The 20718-nt window shown below is 40.8% G+C and overlaps 1 protein-coding gene across 2 annotated transcripts in view; it reads left to right on the forward strand.

The window, feature by feature from the left end:
- Positions 1-18421: 18421 nt before the first annotated feature.
- MRPL15 (mitochondrial ribosomal protein L15) overlaps positions 18422-20718 on the forward strand; it is a 43163-nt gene continuing 40866 nt past the window's right edge. For both annotated transcript variants that reach the window (XM_063079835.1, XM_063079834.1), the window contains exons 1-3: positions 18422-18581; positions 19465-19619; positions 20194-20359. In XM_063079835.1, coding sequence (XP_062935905.1) covers positions 18474-18581; positions 19465-19619; positions 20194-20359 — 429 coding nt within the window. In that variant the 5' untranslated portion in view covers positions 18422-18473. The remainder of the gene's footprint in view (positions 18582-19464; positions 19620-20193; positions 20360-20718) is intronic.

Here is a 20718-nt window from a genome sequence, read left to right on the forward strand (position 1 = left end):
GCTCCTCTCCGCCCGGCGGTGGTACGGTCCCTGGGAAGGCGCTCAGGCCTGGTTGGCAGCTCGTCCGTGTAATCTGGCTTAGGCTTCCGCTTTTCGGCATTGCAGTGAAAAGAAGGAGCCCCAAAGACAATTGTACCCGGTCGCTGGGTCTACTCATTTGCGAAAGACAGAAGGGCTGGACTGGGAGAGACCGGTGTGTTTCCACTTGGGGGTACACCAATGAATAGATTTGGGGTAGACTCCTCGCCTCCTTTAAACTTTTGTTGGCAAGGGAAACATTCAGTTGTCACCAAGAATCCTCACCTTCCCTAAATTAGTCCACAGTACTTACTGATCGGTGAATAGCGACGTAGTAGAGATTTAAGCACGAGACTAGCCCCTTTTTTGCAGAGGTGACTCAACAATCCAAAATGTGGTTTCTTTAACAAATTTATTGCATACATGTAGGATCTGGGAAGGAGCAAGAGATAGTGTTAACTTTTGAAAATGCCCTGATTTTCGTAAGTTTAGAGTTCAGAGGAAACGTAAAGGATAAAGACAACCCTGAGGGAGCACTGTGTAAGACTGGGAAGGAAGCTGGTGAACAAAAGGCTTTGGGGGGAAAAAAGTCGACTTTATTTCACACCACAGCCAGAGTGCTGAGGGATTCGGTGTCTTAGTCGTACTGTTTTTTTTATCATTCTCGTCCTGGATTTGAATGGTGAGAATTTTGTGGACTCTCAAAAAATGTTATATCGATGTTGGTTTACTGAAAACGATAATGGACTTGTTACCCAGGGTATTCAGCTCCTGGCTGAGACTCCCCCAGATCTGTTACTGAACCCAAGTCCGGCTGCCTGCCGATACCGGCCAGCCACAAAAAGAAACAAACCAACCAATCTTAGCGAGAAGTAGGACAGCTCAAGTTGAGGTATCTGTCACCTGTACCTTTCCTTCCAGTCCAAATGCTGCTACTATTCCTGCAAGTTTCACTCAAGTCCTATATCCATCAGGGAGCCTTTTTTTATTTTATTTTATTTTTTATTTTGAGTTGAGGGGGCGGCTCTCGGGTACAGTTGGGTAGAACACGGCGTTCATAACACCAGCGTCGGGGGTTCGGATCCCCATACCAGCCAACTTCAGAAAGAAAGAAATGAAATCTGGCAAAAACCAAACTATTCCTTGTGTCTGACCCTAGTGACTCTTGATTCCATTCTTATTTAAACGTCTGGATTCACTGCCATAACATATTTTGCCACGTATAACTAGAATGAAGTGTTGTTTTGGAGCCTGTGGTACATTTACAAATAAACTTTTGCATAAAAAAAAAAGAAGATGATGATGAACAAGGAAGGAAGCAAGACAGTGGCTCAAATCCTCTTTAGTTGTTTTCACTCAGCTATTTCTGCCTTAGCTGTGAATTTAGAGTAAACCCAGCCCAGAATCCTGCCAGTCTGCCCTTTGGTCTTTGTTTTTCTCCAAATTCTGTATCACGTGGAATTAAAGCAACTCATTTGTGTGGGGGGGGGAGGAGCTGCTGCAGCAGTAAATTACCAGCACAGGAAAGGACAAGCAAATCAGATCATTTACTGAATACCTTTAGTTACTTGGATTTATTTATAGAGGAGAATTAAGCTATAGAGAAACACACACGTACACGTGTGCATACACATAAGAAATAGGTACATGATAAGGGTATTTGATTTCATTTTTCTTAATTTTGTTTTTTAATTGCAAAAAGAACACTTAAAAATAAGTTAGAAAAAATATAAGCAGAAATTTGGTGAAGGACATGAGCTGATAAGTCACACACCCCAAAGAAACACAAATGGCTAATAAGTACATCCAAGATCTGGTTGCAGGTAGGGGCATGGTGGGCCCTCAGCTCCGGTCTCAGCACCCCCAGGCTTTGGGCTGGCTCCCGTTGCTGGCCTAGATGTGGGTGGGGGCAATTGCCATTTCAGATCAGTGGAAAAAAGATTTTTCAACAAATGGTATTGAAATAACTGGTGTAGGGGTCAAAGGAATACTTTTTCACTCCTAAAAGTTCATTAATAAAAATCAGTGAAAAATTTAGATCAATATTTATTAGCCCTCGCAGTCAACTTAACATAAGCACAGCTACATTGACTACTCCCTCACCCTGTCCCCCTACCCCTTGCCTTTACCTCAAGGTCAGTGTGTTCTGATAAGAACATCTGGTACAAAACAGGATCTTGTAAAAAATGGAAAAAACCACAAAGCCATTAGTGCTCAGAATAGCTGCCTAACCCCTTCTCAGAATTTAGGCTGTTCCACCTAATCCCCTGCTTCCCAAATTCAAACCCTATAAGGCCTCTGCTAGTCTGTACTGGGCAGAATACTGATCTTTCAGTTTTCTCTCCAGGTTTGCTGGAGTAAACTCCTTTGCATAAAAATGTTTTGCTTGGAGTCCTTTATTTTGTTTGTCTCATCGACCTAACAATATGGAGAAAAACATAATAAATTTTATTATTTTACATGTTGGGAGAAAGCAAAGCACAGGGAAATGACAAGAGAGTAATGCCCCAAATGTCCCATGGGGGTACAAAGTTTATATATGGTTACTCTGAAGTTCTAGGGGGAGGTGTTGTCACAGGTGAAAGAAGGAAGTCAGAAGTTAAAGTTAGGTAGAGACACCTTGTATGCAGATGAAAATACTTCAGGTGATCTCAGGCTGCCCTCAGAAAGAATAGAGAGTAGCTGGAGGAGGGGTGCTTCAGAGGAAGCCTGGCTGTTTGCATATACAGATGTAAATTTAATTCCACAAAGAAATAGCCTTCTAGCTAATCTTGTTTTTCCAGTCTCCCTGAATTAGCCATCTTGAAATATGTCGAAGAAATATTTTGAGGTCAGAATATTTCGCTTTCCCATACTGACTACATGTGGGAGAAAATTTAGCTGGTTTCTCCATTATTTCTCCCACCAAATTTTAGGCAATTTCCAGAAGGGAAAATCCAAATGACTAACATGAGTAAGTGACCAAATTTTGTAATAATTATAAAAATACACATTAAAAACAATTTACCATTTGGGCCGAGCCCGTGGCGCACTTGGTAGAGTGCTGCGCTGGGAGCGCGGCGACGCTCCCGCCGCGGGTTCGGATCCTATATAGGACTGACCAGTGCACTCACTGGCTGAGTGCCGGTCACGAAAAAATGACAAAAAAAAAAAAAAAAAAACAATTTACCATTTTAGACCCATGATATTGGAAAGAACAGAACAAGGATAAGTTGCATATAGTGCTGATGAGAGTGTCAAATTGAATGACTCTGATGAACAATTTGGGAAGATCTAGTGAAGTTGCAGATGTGATAATTGTGACCCAACAACTCTAGGGCACATTTTAGAAATCCTCTGTGATGGTTAATCTTATGTGTCAATTTGACAAGTCACGGAGTGTCCAGATTAAACATTATTTCTTAGTGTGCCTGTGAAGATGTTTCTGGATGAAGTTAGCATTTAAATTAGTGTACTCAGTAGACCACCCTCCCTAGTGTGGGCGGGCATCATCCAATCCACTGAAGGCCTGAATTGAACAAAAGGCAGAAGGACAGAGGAATTCACCCATTTTGCTTCTTGTCTGCCTGCTTGAGTGGGGACATCAGTTTGCTCCTGTCTTTGGACTGAGATCTACACCATTGGCTCCTCTGGTTCTCAGGCCTTTGGACTCAGATTGAAATTACACCACCAGTTTTTCTGGGTCTTGCAGATGGCAGATGGTGAGACTTCCTGTCCTTCATAATTGTGTGAATCAATCCCTCATAACAAATCTCTTCGTGTGTGTGTGTGTGTGCGCGCGCGCGCATACACAAGTGTACTTCAAAACGTTCGTGGAAAGATCTTTTTATTCGATTTTTCCATAAACATTTTGAAGTACCCTCGTATTATTGGTTCTGTTTCTAATATACCCTCACATATATGTGCTGCATAGAGAGACATACAGGAATATTAATAGCAGTACTCTTTGTAAAGTGAAAAATTGGAAACAATCCAGATGTTAATCAACAAGGGAATGGATAAATACTGTGTTGTATTCATATGATCAGATACTGTACAAAGGTATGAATAATGTATAAACACATCAACATGAGCAGATTTCAAAAAGAATGTTGAATTTTCAAAAACCAAATTACAAAACCCTAAGTAACTTTACAGAAGTTTAAAACTTATAAAATAACATATCTCATTCTTTTTAGCAGTTTAATGGAGGTGTAACTGATACACAATGAACTGCACTGTTTAAAGTGTACAACTTGATGCATGTTGGTGTATTATGTACCCTTGAAACTATCACCACAATTAAAATAATGAACATATTTATCACACACACTCGTTTCCTTGAGCTCTTTTGTAATCTATCCCCATCTCTTCCCTGCTATGCCACATTCCCAGGGAATTACTGATTATTTTCTGTAATAATAGATTTGGTTACATTTTCCACCATTTCTTTCACTCAGCATCATTGTTTTGAGATTCACCCATGTTACTATATCAGTTGTTCATTTCCTTTTAGTACCAATTAGTATTCCATTGTATAGATATACCACAATTTATTTTTTCACCTGTTGAAATTTTGAATTTTTTCCAGTTTTTGGCTATTACAAAGAAAACTGCTATAAAAAATCCTGTACAAGTTTTCATGTGAACATGTGCTTACGTTTCTCTACAAATGAGATGTCCCTGTCATGTGGAAAGTGAACTCTTAACTCTTCATTTTTTTGTATGGAAGGCCAGGAGGGCGATCTGAAACATGAGGTTGGTGTTATAAGGCTGCATTCTAACCAATGGAGTTAATCAGCCAGCCCAACTCTTAACTTTTTAAGACCCTGCCAAAATGTTTTCCAAAATTATTTTCCATGTGTGATAAGATCTTTTGTTCATGTTTTAATTAGTTTGCTTGTTTTCTTATTATTGAATTGTAAGAATTCTATACATATTTTGGATACAAGTGTGTTGTCAGATACACATTTTGAAAACACTTTCTCCCAGTCTGTGACTGGACTTTTTTTTTTTTTTTTTTTTAACTTTTATTTTGTCGATGTACATTGTGGTTGATTATTGTTGCCCCTTACCAAAACCTCCCTCCCTCCTCCCTCCTCTCCCTCCCCCCCAGCAATGTCCTTTCTGTTTGCTTGTCGTATCAACTTCAAGTAATTGTGGTTGTTATATCATCTTCCCCCCCCCGTTTTTTTTTTTTGTGTGTGTGTGTGTGTGTGAATTTATATATTAATTTTTAGCTCCCACCAATAAGTGAGAACATGTGGTATTTCTCTTCCTGTGCCTGACTTGTTTCACTTAATATAATTCTCTCAAGGTTCATCCATGTTGTTGCAAATGGCAGTATTTCATTCGTTTTTATAGCTGAGTAGTATTCCATTGTGTAGATGTACCACATTTTCCGTATCCACTCATCTGATGATGGACATTTGGGCTGGTTCCAACTCTTGGCTATTGTAAAGAGTGCTGCGATGAACATTGGGGAACAGTTATACCTTCGACTTGATGATTTCCATTCCTCTGGGTATATTCCCAGCAGTGGGATAGCTGGGTCATATGGTAGATCTATCTGCGACTGTTTGAGGAACCTCCATACCATTTTCCATAGAGGCTGCACCATTTTGCAGTCCCACCAACAATGTATGAGGGTTCCTTTTTCTCCGCAACCTCGCCAGCATTTATCGTTCAGAGTCTTTTGGATTTTAGCCATCCTAACTGGGGTGAGATGGTATCTCAGTGTGGTTTTGATTTGCATTTCCCGGATGCTGAGTGATGTTGAGCATTTTTTCATATGTCTGTTGGCCATTTGTATATCTTCCTTAGAGAAATGCCTACTTAGCTCTTTTGCCCATTTTTTAATTGGGTTGCTTGTTTTTTTCTTGTAAAGTTGTTTGAGTTCCTTATATATTCTGGATATTAATCCTTTGTCAGATGTATATTTTGCAAATATTTTCTCCCACTCTGTTGGCTGTCTTTTAGCTCTGTTAATTGTTTCTTTTGCTGTGCAGAAGCTTTTTAGTTTGATATAATCCCATTTGTTTATTTTTCCTTTGGTTGCCCGTGCTTTGGGGGTCATATTCATGAAGTCTGTGTCCAGTCCTATTTCCTGAAGTGTTTCTCCTATGTTTTCTTTAAGAAGTTTTATTGTTTCAGGGTGTATATTTAAATCCTTAATCCATTTTGAGTTGATTTTAGTATATGGTGAGAGGTATGTGTCTAGTTTCATTCTCCTGCATATGGATATCCAGTTATCCCAGCACCATTTGCTGAAGAGGCAGTCCCTTCCCCAGTGAATAGGCTTGGTGCCTTTGTGTGACTGGACTTTTTAAGTGTCTTTTGAAGAGCAAAAGCTTTTATGTAGTCAAATTTATTGATTTTTTGTATTGAAGTTTATACTTTCTGTATTCTATTTAAGAAATTTTTGCTTAACCCAACATCACTAAAACTTTCTCCTATGTTTTATTCTAGAAGACTTATAATTTTAGCTCTTATATTTAGTGTATATATTATGAAACATTTGAACTAAAATTTCCATATGGTGTGAGATAATGATTGAGTTTTTTTCTGCATATGGCTATCCATTTTTTTATCACCATTTATTGAAAAGTTTATCATTTCTTCTTTGAATTGTGTGGGCAGAACGTAGACAGAATGGTCAGGATCCTTCACCTCATATCCAGCTGAGCATGACTCAGCATGTCTGTTCTAAATACATTATGTAAGAGTGGTATAACTGTGCATGTGCGCCCATGTGTTCCTTGGCTATCTGACTCTAGCATAAAAGACAACAGCTCTGATCTACTGGGGAGCTGAGCTCACATCCAAATAAAACATGTCAACCTTGCCAATGGCTCCCAGAATCTTTTTCCAACTACCTAGGTTGCAGCCTGCATAGGATGGGTTTGAGAGTCGGTGACCCAACCTGACAATTGGCATTGCTGGCAGGATTCTGAGCAGATAAGTGAGCCACTAGCCCCTCAGGGGAGGGAAGAAATGTGGCCACCTGCTTTCCTGTTAACTGGGAGCTGGCCGTGGCTCACTGTTCTGTGAGACAACATGGACCAGGCACTTCATGAAGTGGTGCAGCTTCGAGATTTGAAACAAAAGGCAGACATGTTGGAAGCACAAGTACATGCTCTGGAGGATGAAGTACATTAGCAGGTCACCCCTGCTTTTGACACTGGGTGAGTTGGGAGAACCTGTACATTTCCTGGCACGACCTGTTCATCAGAAAATGAAGCATGACCAGCCTATGAGACTGGGCGGACAACTGGTAGGCAACCCACAAGTGACTCAGTTCACTGCTTATATCGCATATACCCAGGCTGAGTTGGTTGTTTTGGGGAAACAGTTTCAACAGAAACAGGGAGAACCCCTAGCTGCTTTACTCCTATGGTTGTGGGACCTAGGGGTGGATAGTGTGATATGCTCTGGTGAGGAGGTGGAAAAGTTAGCCTCCATTACCACACACCCATCCCTGCAACAGTGATTACAGAATAGCTGCAGATATGCACAGGGGCAGTGTAACCACTCTTTGATGGAATGGGTGAATGCACTCTGTGGACAAATGCTGGAGAACTGACCAAAATTCTGAGTAAATGGAAAACGTATGCCGAGTTGATTAAAATAATTCAGGAGCTGGGGATGCAGCAGTCCATGTTTAATGTGAACACCAATGGTCTGGACAATGAACATTTTACAGGCAGCATGAGAGATGTAGTGCTGCAAAATGCTCCATCAACGTCCTTTGGGTCACTGATCCCATATGTTGGTCATCCTATACATAAAGTAATGACCATTATGGCCTGTCTGGGCAAAGTGGAGAGGAGGAGACAAACAAAGGGGGTCCAAAAGGTGGCGAAGACCAAGCCCCCAAGAAATGCTTGGAATGTGATCCTGAAGGGACCGAGCAAGACCAGCCATATGCAGATGTGGTTTGACTTGCTCACGGCAGAGGTCGATAGGGAGAAAATCGACTGCAACCGAATGTGATCCTGTTCACCTAGTGGCAAAAATTGTGTCCTGAACACCATTTCATCAAACCTCTGAAAGAAACAGATGGCAAGGTACGCCCAGTGAATTTAAAAGATTTTTTGTCTGCTTCTGCAGAGGTGGATGCACTGTTTCATTTCGATTAGGGAGCAGGCCAAGGTGCCCACCTTTTGGGGGCAGACAAGGACCAGATACCTCATGTTGAACTGGTAATATATTGGTCAGAGAAAAATGTTCAGCATTTATTGGCATTGGTGGATACCAGTGCAGAATGTAGCCTGATACATGGCAACCCAGATAAGTTTCCAGTGGCCACAGTTTCATGTTGATGGCTATGGAGGACATACTATTAAAGTCAAAGCTGTGTCATTGCTGTTGGGCATAGGACAATTGCCACCCATGTATATACTGTATATGTATCTCCAGTAGCTGAATGCATCTTGGGTATAGATGTACTTTACGGTTTATACCTGCAAACAACAGTTGGAGAATTTCAGCTGTGTATATGGACAGTAGAGTCTGTGTTATAGGGATATGCTAAACATGACCCACAGGTGTTACCCAAGCCAAGAGGTATAGTCAATGTGAAGCAGTATCACCTATTGGGAGGACATGCAGAGATAGGAGTCACTATATTGGAATTAGAGAAAGTTGGCATTATTCATGCCACATATAGCCCATTTAATGCCCTGGTACAGCCAGTGAAAAACCTGATGGTACCTGGAGAATGAGTGTGGATTAATGAGAACTGAGCAGAGTAGTCCCTCCTTAGTATGCAGCTGTGCCTTCAGTTCACGATTTAATGGATCAGCTGATGACTCAGCTAGGAATTTATCATTATGTATTGGACCTGGCAAATGCTTTTTTCTCTATTCCAATCTTGGCTGATAGCCAAGATCAATTTGCCTTCACCTGGGAGGGAAGGCAATGGACTTTTCAGGTGTTAGCAAGGATACCTGTATAGCCCAACCATCTGTCATGGTTTAGTGGCTAGGGACTGGCAAAGTGGATTGGGCCCTGTATGGTTACAATATTTCATTATATAGATGATGTCCTACTAACCTCTGATTCTCTTGCAGATTTAACTCAGGCAGTCCCAACACTGTCAGGTCATTTGGAGCAATGTGGGTGGGCCATGAACACAACCAAAGTACAAGGACCTGGGCTGACTGTCAAATTCGTGGGAGTTGTCTGGTCAGGTAAGACATGAGTCATCCCAGGAGCTATGATAGACAAAATACAAGTATACTCTCAGCCCACAACAGTATCTCAGCTGCAGGCATATTTGAGACTTCTCGGGTATTAGAGGTCTTTTGTATCCCATATGGCCCAAATGGCCTGCCTGCTGTATGCATTAACAAAGAAAGGAGGCCCTTGGGATTCAACTGAGGAAGTAGAACGGGCTTACTGGGCAACAAAGAGGGTAATAGAGCAAGTGCAAGTTTTACAAGTGGCTGATCCCATTAGGCCTTTTGAACTAGATGTGCATATAACCCAAAAAGGGTCAGGATGGGGTCTGTGGCAAAGACAGAACTGATTCCAAACACCTATAGGATTTTGGTCCCAGCTCTGGAAGAGTGCTGAAATATGTTACTCTCTGATAGAGAACAGTTGGCAGCTGTGTATTCTGCCCTGATGGCTACTGAGGCTATAACAGGAACGGCCAAGGTCCTAGTACAGATGACATACCCCATGCTGAGTTGGTTGTGCATGTGGACAACTGCCCCCAAAACAGGTGTCACTCAAACTCCCACTCTGTCCAAATGGGGAGCATATATAGAACAAAGGAGTACTATACCTACAAGCCCTCTATCAAATGAATTACAAGCTGTGTTAGGACCAGTAGAAGTAGGGGAGGAGACCTTGACACAAACCCTACCCCTGGAGGTAGAGGTCACACCAATGCGTGAAGGACAGGGACATATTGTGTAGCAATCCTGGTATACAGATGGCTCCAGCATGAGCTCCTCACATCATGGATGGCTGTTGCTGTTCAGCCCTTAACAGATACCATATGTTATGAAAATGGCATAGGGCAAAGTAGTCAATGGGCTGAGTTAAGAGCAGTATGGATGGTGATTAAAAATGAATCTGGGCCACTCACTATATGTACAGACAGTTGGGCAGTATACAAGGGTCTTACCCTTTGGATATCTACCTGCAAATACCAGTAGTGGATGGTAGGCCACTGACTCCTGTGGGAACAAGCCATGTGGCGAGAATTATGGGAATTAGGACATGAGAAGGAAATAACTCTTTTCCATGTCACAGGACACTTCCCCTTAGCCAGTCCAGGCAATGATGAAGCTGACGCATTGGCTAAGGTAAGGTGGCTGGAGAGAGCCCCAGCCGCTGATGTAGCCCAGTGGTTACATCAATGGAACTAGCATGCTGGCAGCAAAACCATGTGGATGGCGGCTTGAGGATGGGCCCTGCCTATAACATGGGAAGATGTAGTGAACACCTGTCACACTTGCCTGGTATGCACCTATGAAAGTCCACAGCCCAAACAGGTGCCTCATACTGATGGGCAAATAACTCGAGGAAGGGTGCCCCTTACTTGATGGCAGGTGGATTAAGTAGGATTGCTCCCCACGTTGGAGAATTTCAGGTATATTTTCACAGCTGTAGATACGGCTACAGGACTTCTGTTTGTGTGGCCCTGCAAGGCTCCAGACCAGGTACCTACTATTAAGGTGTTGAATAGCCTTATGGCTATGTATGGTCAACTCCTGGTCATAGAAAATGATAATGGAACCCACTTTACTGGACAGGAAGTACAGAAGTGGGCTTCAAAACTGTCAATACATGTACCATATTACCCCCAGCCAGTAGGAATGATTGAACAGTAAAATGGTCTTCTGAATAGGGGATTTAGGCTATTTGCCAGCCCCCCATTCCTGAAGGGGTAGACAGGGCATTCATGGCCAATGGTTCAAACCATAAACAATAGACCTTATAAGGGCAGACTGTATCCAGTGGAGGCTCTATTACATAGGGTTGCTGCATCTATTCAATTACAAGTTACTACTAAGGATGATCTCCTGAAACCAGGATATGGTAAGAATGGAGATATCCTCTTACCAGCTCCAACCTGTTTACAGCAAGGGAAGACAGTATAGTGGGAATGGCCTTGGAAAATAGAAGCCCCCTGTATACACTGGGTAGGCCTAATGGAGACTTGGGGGAAAGGATTGGAAGAAGACTTGCAAAGTCTTACCTTGGGTGACAAGTACCTGACCTCCCCAAGAAAAGGTAATACCTGGAACAGATAAATGCTGTATTCTAAAGGGCACATTTATACTATCATTATGGCCAGGTATGAGTTCCTCTATACTGTTACATGTAGAACCTATAGATCCATCAGTGTTGGTTGATAATGTATGGTATCATAAACCAGGTAAGATACCTATTACTACAACCATCCTTTCTCAGGATGGAAAACTGGCATGTATTCTACCAGAGGGGCAAGAACTCCCTCTATTGGTACCAGTAACTCTTCTGTCTTTTCACTCATAGCCTTGTGGCTGACAATACCATAGTCAACTGGGCACATACATATGCTCGTGTGGCCAATGTTTCTGCTTGCTGGATATGCACCAAGTTTCCCACCAGTGTGGCTGCAAGATTCCCATGGAAAATCACCTCAATGATGACTGATATATATATTCCTGAATATCATCATAATGTTACTCAGGCCTTACAACAATTAACAAGTGAAATTCATAATGTTCAAAAATTGACATGGGATCTCCTCCAGGAATGTTGGGCCAGTATATCCTCTTCATGGAGGTGCGTATTGGCCATACTGGGAGGGGGAGCCTATGTCCTAGTAGCATGTTGCTGCAGCCTACATTGCTGCTGTGGTTTATGGATGCAAGGGTCATCTATCCTCACTAAGGAAACATTGTGGAAGACTCCAGATGCATAGATTGTATGGTGAGGGACCCTGAAGGGGTGGAGTATGAGGAAAATGTAGACAGAATGGTCGGGCTCCCTCACCTCATATCCAGTTGAGCACGACTCAGCATGTCTGTTGTAAATACATTATGTAAGAGTGGTAAAACTGTGCATGTGTGCCCATGTGTTCCTTGGCTATCTGACTCTAGTATAAAAGACAATGGCTTGGATCCACTGGGAGGCTGAGCTCACATCCAAATAAAGCATGTCAACTTTGCCAGTGGCTCCCAGAATCTTTTCCAACTACTGAGCTTGCAACCTGTACAGGACAGGTTTGAAGGGTCTGTGACCCAGTCCAACAATTTGCTTTGGCATTTTTGTCAAAAATCAGTTGCTCATTAGATAGTTATATGCAAAAGAATAAAGTTGGAACACTATCTTATACCATGTACAAAAATTAACTCAAATGAATTGAAGACCTAAATGTAAAAGCTAATAATATAAACTCTTAGAATAACACACAGGTTTAAATCATGGCATCCTTGGATTAGACAATGGTTTCTTTGATTTGAATTTGACATTTCTCCAAAGAAGGTATACAAATCGTCAATAAATGTAAAGGTGCTCAACATAATTACCTATTAGGGAAATGGAAATTAAAACCAAATGTGATACCACTTCACATCGACTAGGATGGCTATAATCAAGAAGACAGATACGAGTGTTGAGAAGGATGTAGAAAAACTGGAACATTCACACACTGCTGATGGAAATGTAAAACAGTGCAGCTGCTTGGAAAATAGCCTGGCAGTTCCTGGAAAAATTAAACATGAAGTTGCTATTTGACTTAGCAATTCCACTCATAGGTATATAAACAAGAAAACTTAAAACATAGGCCCTCACAAAAACTTGTGCATAAATGCTCACTTGAGCACGATGAGCATGATTCATGAAAGCCCTAAAGTGAAAACAACCCAGATGCTCATGAGCTAATGAATGAACAAAATGTCACATATCCATACAATGGAATTTTACTGAGCAACAAAAAGAAATGATACATGCTACAACATGAATAAACACTGAAAACATTACACTAAGTGGATAAACCAGTCATAAAATAACACACACTGCATGATACCATCTATAAGAATATTCAAAAGTAGGCAAATCCATAGAGACAGAAAGTAGACTGGTGATTGATTGCGTAGGGCCAGGGGGACAGACAGTTTCTTATCAGATTTGGCAATATGCAGGTTATTCATAGGAAAACCCCTAAATCAAAACAAAGGGAAGGTAGAGATAGCCTATCTAGAACTCTCTTGAGGAGTTTTGCTGTGAAAGAAAGCAGAGAAATGGGCACAGCTGGAGGGATATGAAGAGATGGTGGGGAAAGGAAAAGCAGTGTTTTGTTTTCTTTTTCTTTATTAGAGCATTTTAATATGCTGATTAGACCATCCAGCATGAGGAGAAACTGATGATGCAGGAGAGAGAAGGTGTTGTGGGTGAGATCGCACAGAGGAATCCAAGACAGGAGTCAGTGTTGCAGTTTTACAGTTCTTTATTTGGTGTTACAGCTCTTTGTTTGGTGTTACAGAGTGCCTTTTTGCCTGCAGGCAAGGAGAGCACTGGGGAGTGAAGACTCCTAAATCAGTGTCTCCCTCAAACAAAGGAGAGAGGCGATCATATATAGCCAAAATTCCTGCCCTAACTTCCCACCCAAGTTCCCATTTAGGTCCTCTTATGTAAATAAGGGATGCAGTCCTGCTAATTTGTATTGGCTGATTATGGGACACAGTCCATTGGTCAGCTCTGGAACCTAATTTGCATCCAGACCTCAGGGCAGTGTGAGACTGTTGTCTCCTATTAGCACATGGATACAGGTGGGTGCAGGAAGCCGGCAAGTTAAGTTGCAGGACCCAGAGTTTGCTATTAAGACAATCATGCATAAAATTTCTAAAAATTGTTTCTGGAGCAGAAAATAAGGGAAAGTTTTAACAATTAGAAAATGCTTAGGGTTCCCTGCAACAAAGAGACAATCAAAACAATAAAATCCTTATGAGGGTGAAAGGGGATGAGAGTTCAGATGACAGGTGGAAGGAAAGGCTGACCCTTAGGAGAAAGCCAGTTCCTTCCCTTTAATAGTATGGTAGAAGATGAATGCAGTTATAGGAAGGATTGTAGATTTAATGGTAGGATGTTGACGAAGGTCTCCACCTCTTGACTTTTTCCCCCCCAAGAATAAGTAAAAATCATTAGCTGAGGGAAAGAAAAGATACGAAATAGTCATCTTGGAGAGTTAAAAAGTATGTTTTCTAGAACATTGGAATAAGATGACCAATTTGAGATTTTTGATCATAAATTCAAGCAAAGGCTGTCAGCCTGAAAGCCAGTTCTTTGTAGCCAGTAAAGAGGGAAATACTGAAAATTGCTCTAAGGAGAATAAATACAGTAATTACTGTAGCTCATTTACACTAAACAACCATTTAAAGTGTATATGTACAATCTATGATGATGTTAAGAACAGATACAGTTAACAAAAGTTGGAAAGTAGAAGGGGCAAAGAAGTGTGAAATGTTATGCCTGTCAGTATCTTCATCTTACACAGAGGAATGAGCTAATCTATATTTTTGAAGGTTAAATTCCAAGAAATAGATGTTTAAAGTACTTGCAGTACATTATTTAAATTACAAAGTTTACTGTGTGAGAACTCAAATACTAGGATGTGGGAAAATATAGGAAAATGGTCAGGGCCCCTCAGATGTTCAGAATCTTGCCTAACATTTGATATAAATAGGCACGTGTGCTCAGGTGTTCCTTGGTTATCATTTAGTGTAATTGCGCATGTGCACCCAGGTGTCCTGGGTCATGGACTTAAGTATAGAGGATAAGTGGCTCTGATCCATGGAGTCCTCCACCCCTTGGGATCCCCCTGGCGGGGGGTATGGGGAGGCCACTACTGCTGCTGGAGACTGTTGCTGGTGCTGCTAGTGCCCCTGGGACCCTCCTCAAGGCCACCGCCACCGCTGGACCTGTAAGCTACCGGATCCGTAAGCTGCTGCTGCTGAGGACTGAGCTTGTGTTGTGTGCCAACAGCTCCTGGAATCTTTCCCAATTACCTAGCATGGACCTGTGTGTGAGGGGTCTGGGGACCCCATCTGTACAATGGGTTTGAAGGGTCTGACCCCTAGTTCTGACAATATAAATGGAAACAGTATAACTAAATTAATAACTAAAATAATGAAACATGTTGGCTTTAGTTATGATTTGCCTTACTTTACATAGGAGGAAACAGTTGAAACTATCCAAATCTTCATCTCTTAAAAGACAGGTGAATATACAATATTAAAAAATGATAAAACAATTAGTGGTAGAAACATTTTATTAATTTATAAATAAGGAGGAAATCAGAAGAAACAAAAACAGCTGAAAACAGAAGCTACTTCTCCTTATGAGCCTTTCTGTGCTATTTGTTGTTTTTTTATAATGTACGTAGTTATTATACTTTAATAAAATTAAATAAAATTAAAACAAACCTATTTAGGTGTGAATGAAAACTAAGTTGGGACCAACCCTTGATAAAACTAGGTAGGTTTTATCAATGTGACACTTATTTGCATCCCCTTTCCATACCCTCTTCGTAGCCTCTCTCGCTATTAGTTTTCTCCCAATATTGAAGAGATTCACCGCCCTCCTAACCCTGGCTTCCTCCTATTTCACTAAAAAATATCACTTCTCCAGTTGTTTTCTGATCCTCAACTTGGACCATCACAAAATTAGCCTATTCTTGGTCCCTTTCTAAAAATGCCTCATTCTTAGTTCACAATAAAATTCAGTGATAATCTCATGACCAAAATTCTTTTCCTCCTGTTCACATCCGTGCCAAGATATTAAGATATTATTTAACGTATTATCACAGTTAGGGAGATGGGATGAGGGGTTTTATGTGTGTATTTTTGTTGTTTTTAATTTCAAAAACAAAGGATTAAGTTGATGAAATTTTCATTTCATAGTGCATTACAGTTGTTTCATGCAAAGCACCTTACGTGATGAATTTATTCCCACTTATTTACATTTCCCACTCCCATTCTCTGCTCACCCTGAGAATGTTTTTTGTTTTTTAAAATAACCTCAAGGGAATTAATCTATGTTAACAGACTATCAGGCCCTGGTATTACTGGGGGAAGATTATTTGGGAGTATGTGTGGCCTTCCCAAGGCACTTCAAATGTGTCATCTTTACAGGGTTTGTTTCATTCTTTTTAGGTAATGATTCAATAGTCACTATTAACTGGGGCTGAGTCAGCGTGGACCTTAAATAGTTGTTAAGATAAATGTTTTCTTATTACGAGTTCTCCTTAACTTGATTTAAACGGGGTTTAGCACAACACCCCAAGCACGTGGGTGTGTAATAAATATTAATCACATGATTTTGATGATGATGATGTAAAACTTCTATAGACGTACGGTAAGGATTGCTGACATTCACCACACACCCTTCATTTACATACTTACCACACAGATGAAACTCATCAACTTATTTTAAGTTTTATATGCTTAATCAACATGTTGGATATGGGATAAACAAACATGTAACCTATAATTATTTGCAAACAATTATTTCCACTATTAACTACGTCTACCAATAATATTACATAACCCACACAACAAAAATAATGTCTACTTCCAAGAAGTGCAGCAGATGATTTTATATTTCCTGCTTGTCATTTAATGATAAGACATAATTGGTATTGACATTCAATCAGAAGTTCAATACTTAATGCAAACAATGATTTTCTAGCTAGAGAAAAAAGTTGTGTATCTTACTGTAGACTAGGATACACTTTGCTATTTTGCAATTTTCTTCCTAAAGGTGTGAAAGTTCTAATAAAATAATGGTGAAAATTATTAAATTAAATCATTAAGGACAGAAACTAGCTTCTATTTCTGTTCTATATTCCATTTCTTTACTTTTTTAAAAAAAAAAAGATGACTGGTAAGGGGATCTTAACCCTTGACTTGGTGTTGTCAGCACCACGCTCTCCCAATTGAGCTAACCGGCCATCCCTGGTGTTATCAACACCACACTCTCCCAAGCCAGCCATGGGCCCGCCCTCTTTTTTACTTCTAGAGTCTGGATCTTACCTTCATATCACTTTATAGAACTCATATATCTGTGCTTTTCTTGCATTTTTGCTAGTGAGTGTACAAGAAGCCTACTTTTTTTTTTTAAACTTCGGTTTTGGAAACTCTCCCCTACTAGATTTCAATCAACCTGGGAGCAAGATCCTGTTTGATTTCACCCATATATACTTCTAACAAGTTTAGTGTCTTGTTCATAAATACTGCTTAAATAAAGGAATGAGTACAACTTCTTTTTCTATGTAGTTATTGTGCACTCGGTTTAAAGTAACTTTAAAAAGGTTTAGTTAAACACAAACAGCTGCCCTCAAAACTGTCTCACTTTCACTGTTTGTGTGATTACTCTTAAGAGTCACCAGGAACGCGCAGTGAGCTATCAAAGAGAAAGAAAAGAACAGTCTTTTCCATATTAAACTCACCAAAACAAAAATAGAGAAGCAAGTATTTTTGGAGTAAAAATACTGTTATATATTATGTGATCCAGATATTCAATTTTACATTATAAAAATACTACTTTTAGGGCTAGCCGGGGTGTTGTAACACCAAAGTCAGAGGCTCAGATCCCCATACAGTCCAGCCACCAAAAACCAAAGAAACGAAAAACAAAACAACCCCCCCCCACTACTTTTATAATAGCAGGTAGTGTAGGTTTGAGTCCTGGCTCTGCCGCTTGTTGTGATTCGTTGGTCAAATTACCAGACCTTGCCAAGATTTACCTTCTGTTTGTAAAGTGTGATTAACATCTACCTCTGGAGTGGTTTAGGTAGAAACATCGAATAAGTATAACTTACAGCGCCTGGCACATACCAAGAGCTCAGTATAGATCCTACCATTAATGGTAAGTGAAATTAGTAGCTCAGTGATTCACTCAAAACAATATAGATGCACACAGATGAGAATTCATAGTTTGAATCTAATTCAAAGGTTGGTATTAGTCAGGCATTGTAATAGCTGCATTCTGGGTATTATTTTCGTATCTCATGGTGTATAATTAGCCAGGTTGAAAAGCTAATAATTTACCGCTCACGTTACTTTATTCTGGGCTCCACATAGAGCGCAGAGAAGACATTGCCTCAGAAGACACCACCTATAAGACAAAATATGCAACGCCAAACAGTAGATCCTCTACTTAAAGCACAGCGTTTTCAATGCATGCTCTTGTTTGGCGGATAAAAACGTTTTACGTTCAGAATGTTGAACAGGAGCCCGAGAACAAAGCACAACTTAGCAAAATACAATCACATCAGCAAAGAACTAAAGAAAAACTTGTCTCCCAAGCTTCGGACACAACCTTGAAATCTCGGAAACCACTGCCAAAGTCCGAGGTTTCCGGCGCGCGCGGCTGCAGCACGACAGGGGTGGGGCTGCGGCCGTAAAGCAGAGTCCCGAGACACGTGGCCTCCTAAGCGGCTCTGGGCGTCCTTGGAAGTTCCTGGCCTGCAGGTCATGGCCGGTCCCGGGCAGGGTGGTGGGGCTAGGGCCCTGGACCTGCTCCGGGCCTTGCCGCGTGTGAGCCTGGCCAACTTGCAACCAAGTCCCGGCTCCAGGAAACCGGTAAATAGCTGGTGGCCGTGCGGGGAGGCGCTGGGGACCGGGGCGATGGCAGCGGCCCTTCACTCCCTGTCGTCATTCTGAGCTCTGCCCTTTCAGGAAAGGTATTGGGATGAACATAGGGTTGCCAAACTTCGCTTCTCAGTTGCACGGGAAAATCTTTCCAGGTGCTTCCTATTCTTAATAAGTCTTGTATTTAGAAGCGTAAACAAGTTAATTAGGGCGGAGGAGCAAACTCGCAGAAACTAGAAAACGATTGTCATTCAAAATTGGATTTAAAATGAAGTGCTTTCCCAGTGTTTCTTTATCTTCATTGTTAAGATATTAATTGATTTATTACGTCAGCCGTCTTTTCTGCAAGTCACTGAATACAGCTAGAAAAGCTGTTAGATGACGACGTGCTGTCATTTTAACAATTCATTGCTTTGGTCTAGTGACTGGAAGTAAGTTAAGGAAAAGACTTTCTTTGTAAAGTCGTCAAGTAAAATAAAATAATGTATATGGGTAACTGACATATTTACAATTAATTTCAAAGTAATTTTTTTTTTAATACCATTTAAACGTTGTTGTGAATGTTTAATTCTAGGATTTTTTTTCCAGTTCCAGCCTATTAAAGAACCCATATCCCCATCCTGTCTTTGGAACTTTGCCTTTCAAACACAGCTTGTACTTTGTTAACAAGAATTAGCTGTGCATCTTCTAAGGCAAAGATGCGAATGGAGTGTGTGTGCATGTTTGAGCAGCCACCACAGTGCTTGACACATAGTAGTGTTAGCTAGTTGGTTGGATGAATGAATGGCTTAACAAGAAAACATACAGCGAAGAGGTGAAATGCAGTTTTAAAAAATGCATCTGTGGATGATAAAACTCTCTTCTTTACTTGTAGGAGAGACGACCAAGAGGCCGGAGAAGAGGTAGAAAATGTGGCAGAGGCCATAAAGGAGAACGGCAGAGAGGAACTCGGCCCCGACTGGGCTTTGAGGGAGGCCAGACTCCATTTTACATCCGAATCCCAAAATATGGGTTTAATGAAGGACATAGGTAAGGTTGCTTTGCTTTTTAAAGTGCAAATTCCTAAATCCATTGAGAATCAGCTAAAAAAGTTCGATAGAAATTTAAGATTCACTTTGAAGCAAACTTTTGCTACTTTTCTTCTGAGCTATTTTTGGTAATGAAAATAGCCCAGATTAGTAGAGAGAAAAAGCCCAGATTTACAAAATGGAGATGATAATGCCTCCTCTTCTGGATTAGCAATAATGTACTCATGTGTAGAAAAATCTGGCCCATTGTAGTCACCCAATAAACGATAACTATCATTATTATTTTGAGCTTCTTTAGTGCATAATTCAGATAGTGGGTTAAATTTTTCACAAGTTTATCTACTTGTGTAAATGAATGAAGTGAGTGCTTAGATAGGCAAGTTATTTTTAGTCGGGTAAAGGAGTTACTTTTTTTTTTATTGAATCAGGCAATATTACATGTTTGTGTTGTCTCAGGGTTTTATTTTGTTAAACCATCAGAAATGTTGGAGGAAAACACAGGACAAAGCTTTGATTTGGAGAAGTTACAGCAAGATTGATTTGAGTTTTCTAACTGTTACATTCTTGTATTGTAGCTTCAGACGCCAGTATCAGCCTTTGAGTCTCAATAGACTGCAGTATCTTATTGATTTGGGTCGAGTTGATCCTACTCAGCCTATTGACTTAACCCAGCTTGTCAATGGGAGAGGTGTGACCATCCAGCCCCTTAAAAGGGATTATGGTGTACAGCTGGTGGAAGAGGTAAGTCTGGATTAGATTTTTTGGTGTTATATTGAGGGATATTTCTGATTTCTATATTATCAACGCTTTGTCCTCTTTATTTTTGTCCCATTTGAATTGTGTTTATAACCATTATGTATGCAGTGGTGATTGCATTATACCCAGTTATGGTTTTGGAAAGTTGTCAGGTCTCTGTGGCATGGTCCTGGAATGCTCTCCCCTGGGGATTCATATAGCTTCCTCCCTCACTTCCTTTGGTTCTGTGCCGAAATGTCAACATATCAGGAAGGTCTTTCTTGATAGCTTTTGATGAAGGAGCACTTGCCCTGCACCCACAGTCACACTCTGCCTTACCATGTCCAAAGCATTTTTCTTTGAAT

Source organism: Cynocephalus volans, chromosome 15, assembly GCF_027409185.1.
Source record: "Cynocephalus volans isolate mCynVol1 chromosome 15, mCynVol1.pri, whole genome shotgun sequence".
NCBI classification, from domain to species: domain Eukaryota; kingdom Metazoa; phylum Chordata; class Mammalia; order Dermoptera; family Cynocephalidae; genus Cynocephalus; species Cynocephalus volans.